This window comes from Nelumbo nucifera, chromosome 2 (assembly GCF_055504915.1).
Source record: "Nelumbo nucifera cultivar China Antique chromosome 2, China Antique-T2T, whole genome shotgun sequence".
Lineage (NCBI taxonomy): Eukaryota > Viridiplantae > Streptophyta > Magnoliopsida > Proteales > Nelumbonaceae > Nelumbo > Nelumbo nucifera.
In genome coordinates this window covers 46935881-46941411 of record NC_142650.1, presented here as the reverse complement: position 1 = coordinate 46941411, position 5531 = coordinate 46935881, and the positions used below count along the sequence as shown (strand labels likewise).

Genomic DNA, 5531 nt, shown 5'->3' with positions numbered 1-5531 from the left:
AGAACTAAGCATGCTTTACCAAAATAAAATCAACTATGGATCTAGAACAATTTGTAAAAGACAATGTCATTTCTCCTACAATTCAACCACTCTCGTGGATTTTTGAGAAGATGCTTCTCTTCGTATTTTCTAGAAATAAAGAAAAGTTTCTCGTCGGACGTTGCATCTGGATTAATCATACTACTATTCGTAATTCATGAAAGCTGTTACCATATTTAGACCAACGTAATACAGAATGAGACCAACAATAAATCAGCAGTACGCAATAATAGAGAATGACACTAAAACAATAATAACAAACAATAAAGCAAAACAAATACCAGTTACCAACAATTCATAGATAGCATAAAGTAATTTAACCATCTACTCCTTTCAAGCCCCCCGTCAGACTCAGGCTGTGTTATAGAGCTGGTGGTCCTCCGTCAATGATACAAATGCAACCCACCTAGAGAAAGATGAAGATTCAGTCGAAACTTTACCATAAGATCATGTTCCTTTATCATAATAATAATAATATGGTTAAGATTTAAAAGAAACCATGCTCAAGGGATTGAATCTGAGTGGATCCAAGAGTTAATTCACTAGTATTAGAAGAACCTAGCTAGGCTCATGGATTTGAAGTTGTGGAGCGGATCTAGCAACGAAGTGATCCCAATATTAGAAGACCCCAGACTCAGAATGCACTCACTGTTAGAAGCATCCGAAAGCACAGTGTTGGTTTGGAGAGTGTTTTGCACGGGATTCAACCCAAACATATCTTCTTGTAGTTGTTGTTGTTGCAACTGCTGCAAACGCTTTTGTTCTTTTTCTTGAAATTTCAACTGCTGTTGTCTCTGACTCTGTTGCTGGTGCTGCTGCTCCTGTTGCCACACCAACAGTTGCCTCAGCCTCTCACGTTCTTCCTTTAGAGCTTCAAATTGAGCTACAAGCAGAAAACCCTCTCGGTTGTGAGACATAGGACCATTTATGGGTTTAAGTTGCCTATAACTTGCCACCTGTCCCACTCTTGTAGAATCGGGACCCATTGTTAGATGGCTCCTACATAAAAGATATATAAGATGGACCAAAATTTAAGGATGTAAGGTAGTCCTTTATGTTTGTTGTATTTCGTTAGGGGTGAAAAAAGTTTCTATTCATGTTAAAAGATAAACTGGACCCAAATTCGGCAAAACCATTTTCCTAGTTAGGACCCCTTAAATAGCAGAACTTAATACTTTAAAAATAAGAGGAACTTATGAAGAGATGGAAAGTAACTTATGAAAGATTTATTACTAAAAGTTGCTGCTACCAAAAAGGTTAAATCTATCAAATATGATTGTTAACTTTCCTTAATTTGTCCAAACTAGCAAATGTGTATAATAACATGTCGAAATTATTTTTTTCTAAAGTCATTTATATTTTTATGTTTTTAAAAATAATTCTTATTTATCACGCTTATTTTCTTTTAATATGATGAATATATAATATCAGAAATGTGCCCATTTGTTTTTTTACAAATTTTTGTATTTTGTTTGTGTGTTTATCATTTAATTATAACATCAGGTGTTTATACATTTGACCTGAAAGGTTGAACTATTGACCCATCACCAAATAAGAAAACAATTTCATTTTGAGTCAGTTTTAAATTATGTATTTCATTTCTATTGATTATTGTTTATCATACTTATTTTTTCTTTAATATCATTAATATAATATTAGAGATGTTCCCACGATTTTCTATAATTTTTATATTTTTTGTATTTATTTCTATTTTTGAAAATTTTAGCATTTAACTATGATGACCTAGATAGATTAGTGGCTTTGTTTTTTGAGTCAATTTTAAAAAGTATGAATTTTAATTGTTAAAAGAATTGGATATAGATCTAATTAATAAAATTTATTAATGAGAAAATACCTCAAATATAGAATTTAATGATAGATAATGACAGCTAATATCTTAAATATAAGATTTAATGAGAAAAAATTGAATGAGCTGAAAAGTAGTGGTAGTTCAAAATATATTTTTTGCCCTCACAATTAGAGAATGACAAAATTAAAAACAACGGTATTTCAGTCAAGAAGAAAGTTTCACACCCTAGTACATTTCTTGTTTAAAACAATAACATTGAGAGATCGAATTGTCCTCCAAGTTCTAGTTTGTAGTATTTACATACATTTCTTGTTTAGTAACATCGGGCAAGCGGTCATATTCAAGGTTCTAATTCTTCCATCTTGCTGCCCAACTCTAAGTATTTCACATATCATTGGCCCAAAAAAGACGATACGATATGCACTGATATGCTGCAGTATTTTGAACCTTGTTTAGAGAGAAAGAGAGATGATAATATGATGCAGAAAGTGAATAGGAAAACACAATACCTTTCCTTTTTAATATAACTAGTGTGAGGCACGTGCTATGCTTGTGCGCAAGATAAATAAACAAGGCAAATATCCACTTTATAATAGTATAAATTAGTATACAAGGACAAGAAGCTTAATAATCAATTAATAAAATATAGAGGAAAAGAACAATAAGTGCATATAAATATTCATCGTTTTTGAATGATTACATATCTAAGTATACAGATTAGCTTTTATATATCCCAATTATAAAATAGCTTGTGATTGAATTATATAAGTTACTTGGTCTAAGCATTGCACTGTTGAAGAGAGCAAGTGACTAGCATTTATTCTCTTTTATTTTCCTTTCCCTCCTTATTCAAAATCCAAGGATGGCAAAATTGAGATCTGTAGTTAAAAAGAAACCTTACCAATAAGCAGTAGCCTATGAGTTCGGATTTCCTCACAGAATTGGTCCTCACACCTCACACGGAGTTCAGCTTTGGTTAGTGCAATTCCCGTTTGAATAACCTTTAATTTATAGCCTTGCATTGGGAATATCTCTATACTTATGTGCTTTATTTCATGGGGAGATAGTCCCAATGCAAGGTTGCAAGAGGCTGTTCGAATGGTGTGGACATGGACTTGCATTGACCGAAGACGAACTCCCTCACACTTACCTCATGACCCTTACAGCCACAAATCCAGAATCTCTATACTTGTATGTTTTTATTAATGAAAGTATGTTCCAAAGCACAGCTGCAAAAGGTGTGAGGTGGGTGTGAGGACCAATTTTGTTAGGAGGAAATCCAATTGTGTAGCCTATGTGGCTACAAAAATATATAATCTATGTTTTAATACTTCCTTTTCTACTTTTTTAGAGCTAAAGATTGAGGCCCGAGGCAGAAATGCTAAGCTTCTTTCAAAATAAAATCTAAGCCTCGTATAATGATTATGGCTGTGTTTGAAGGGGCTTTTTGAAAAAATGATTATCAGATAAGCACTTTTTAAGCATTTGGTTTGACATTTCATAAACAGGTTACGTCTTAATAAAAAGGGCTTTGGAAGCCAATTTTTTGGCTTCTTCTAAATGTGGTTTTGTGGATTTGGGGGGTTAAAAAGCACTTCACCAAAATCTTTTTGTGCCTTTTCAAGGATGCTTTTGGCTTCCAAAACGCAATAACTAAGCTGCAAAAGTGCTTAATAGAAGCCCTCCCAAATGCAGCCTATGAAACCTTTGAAAGCAAGGGCAGTTTGGCTAGATCTACCTTGCCTCGTAGGACTTTCAGCCTAACCTCATAGCCTCTTAAAACATTACTCTCATTTACATGTAACCCATGTTATTATTTTTCAACGTACCTTTTAATTGCCATCACCTCTTCTATATAATGTCAATACTTGACTAAGGGGACATTTGATAATGGCTAGACTTATTGTCTTTTAGTTGATAAAATAATTAAATAATAAAATTTTAAACGGTAGAGTGATATATCAAACTTCATCTTCAGCCATTAAGGATCCCACGACCTCTTAAAAGCTTATTTATTGAAAAAGACAAGGTACTTCAGCTGTTACCCAACAGCCCCTAAGCTGCAAGTCTGCAACTCTTCAATATGAGGTAGCCTGCCTAGCTAGCGGACCTTGCTGTCTCCCTATATATATATATATATATATATATCCACTAATTAGGAAATTGATTAATTTTAACCTGAATATATAAAGCTTAATCATAAAAATGAGCTTAATTATTTCCATGTACAAAGTAGCTAAAAATTTTTGCAATGAATACAAAGTGAGAATTTGAGATTTTTAGCTTTTAAATAAATTTGTCAAATGTAAGATACATTGGTCTTGTATAGGTTTAGGGACCGGAACTTACTAAAGGACCTACACCCAATTAGAATAGTCAATATAATAGAAGAACCACCTAATTATATTATGTATGTATCATGTATAAACAATTCAATACACATATGGGATGGGCTGGTATGTGCGTACCTTCTTTTAATAGTTGCTCTCCCATAAAACTAGACATCTTCTGCTTCAATATGGTGCTCTCTACCTTCAGCTGTAGGCGTTGATGTTGGTAGCGCAAAAGTTGAGGAGATAGCCGTGCTACTTCCGCCTACAAAATTAGATCAAGACAATGAACCAGAAAATTAGGGAAAATTAAGGTTAATGATGAAATTAAACATTCTCTCCATTGTTGGAAACTTGGAATGAAATACAGGTAATACCTCCAGTGAATCTCTTCTCTTCTCAAGGTTAGTTACGTACTGTAGCTTCTTCATCCTTGATCTATGTGCAGATTGCCGATTTGCTAGGATTCTGTCATGAAAAGCTAAATACATTCTTTATATGTCTGCTTTTAATTCTTTGAGCTTCGATGGGGAATATTTCAGCAGGTTAAAGTTTTGTTCCATTCCATATATTGACAAAGTAAAAAAACAAAAAAAATGAAGAGATTATGAAAACGTATGACCCACCGTTTCATCTTTTGGTCCATGTTGTTCCTTTTGGCGTCAGTATCTAAACTGGGCTCCGTCTTGACTGCCACTATGCTCTCGGAACTCGGAGTTTTACTTGGTTGCGGCAATGAATTCTCGATCTTCTTGTTCTTGTCATTCTCCAGGGTTGGATCAGTAACTTTGTCATCAGTATTCAAGGTTCCTGGTCTCTTGATCAATGCAAATGAATTGCTGGCCGATGTACTGTGGGATGAGGGACATTGCACGCTGCTGAGCCAAGATGGAAAGATGGTGGTGGCGGTATTATTGCTGTCGCTGCGCTTTCCGTTCAACATCAAGCTCCCAGGACTCCTCGGAGGCAACCCCGAAGTCACCAAATTGTTCACGTCCGCCATCGTTAAAAATATACTATTTTGCCTGCAAATTAAACAAATTAATACAAAGGGTTCATTTTAGCGAGTATCAAAAATAGCTCAGAGAATATCTACTTTTCTTATTTATGAACCCATATATGACAGAGATGATGCATGGACACCTCATAAAAATCGTCAAAACAAGTAAACTACGGAAAATAAAATAGAGCTAATAAGGCGGGCGATATCTACATTCTACACTCTATGATGGAAGTCTAGACTCCAATACTCCAGAGTCCAAAGTAGATTGGTGTACTGTTTTATCACCACGAAAGAATAAAAATGAAGCAGGAAATTAATAAGAGGGAGAAGGGAAAAGAATCAGAAAACA

The 5531-nt window shown here is 34.5% G+C and overlaps 1 protein-coding gene across 2 annotated transcripts; it reads right to left on the bottom strand.

Moving 5' to 3' along the window:
- Positions 1-230: 230 nt before the first annotated feature.
- LOC104602692 (basic leucine zipper 19-like) lies at positions 231-4665 on the bottom strand. Of its 2 annotated transcripts, XM_088897394.1 has the most exons (4): positions 4557-4665; positions 4318-4444; positions 689-922; positions 231-445 (listed from the first exon to the last, which is right to left on the bottom strand). In XM_088897394.1, the coding sequence occupies exons 1-4, from the start codon at positions 4608-4610 to the stop codon at positions 423-425; spliced, it is 438 nt and encodes a 145-aa protein (XP_088753520.1). In that variant the 5' UTR covers positions 4611-4665; the 3' UTR covers positions 231-422. The 2 variants fall into 2 exon arrangements, with proteins under 2 accessions (XP_088753520.1, XP_088753519.1); XM_088897393.1 differs by lacking the exon at positions 231-445 and having other exon boundaries at positions 513-922.
- Positions 4666-5531: the final 866 nt, after the last annotated feature.

Excerpts from the sequence above, each read along its gene's own strand:
- LOC104602692 (XM_088897393.1), bottom strand. The coding sequence starts at position 4,610 with ATGAAGAAGCTACAGTACGTAACTAACCTTGAGAAGAGAAGAGATTCA. Across the intron at positions 4,445-4,556 it reads AGAGAAGAGATTCACTGGAG|GCGGAAGTAGCACGGCTATC; the intron begins GTATTACCTGTA and ends CTAATTTTGTAG. Across the intron at positions 923-4,317 it reads AGAGCAACTATTAAAAGAAG|CTCAATTTGAAGCTCTAAAG; the intron begins GTACGCACATAC and ends TTCTGCTTGTAG.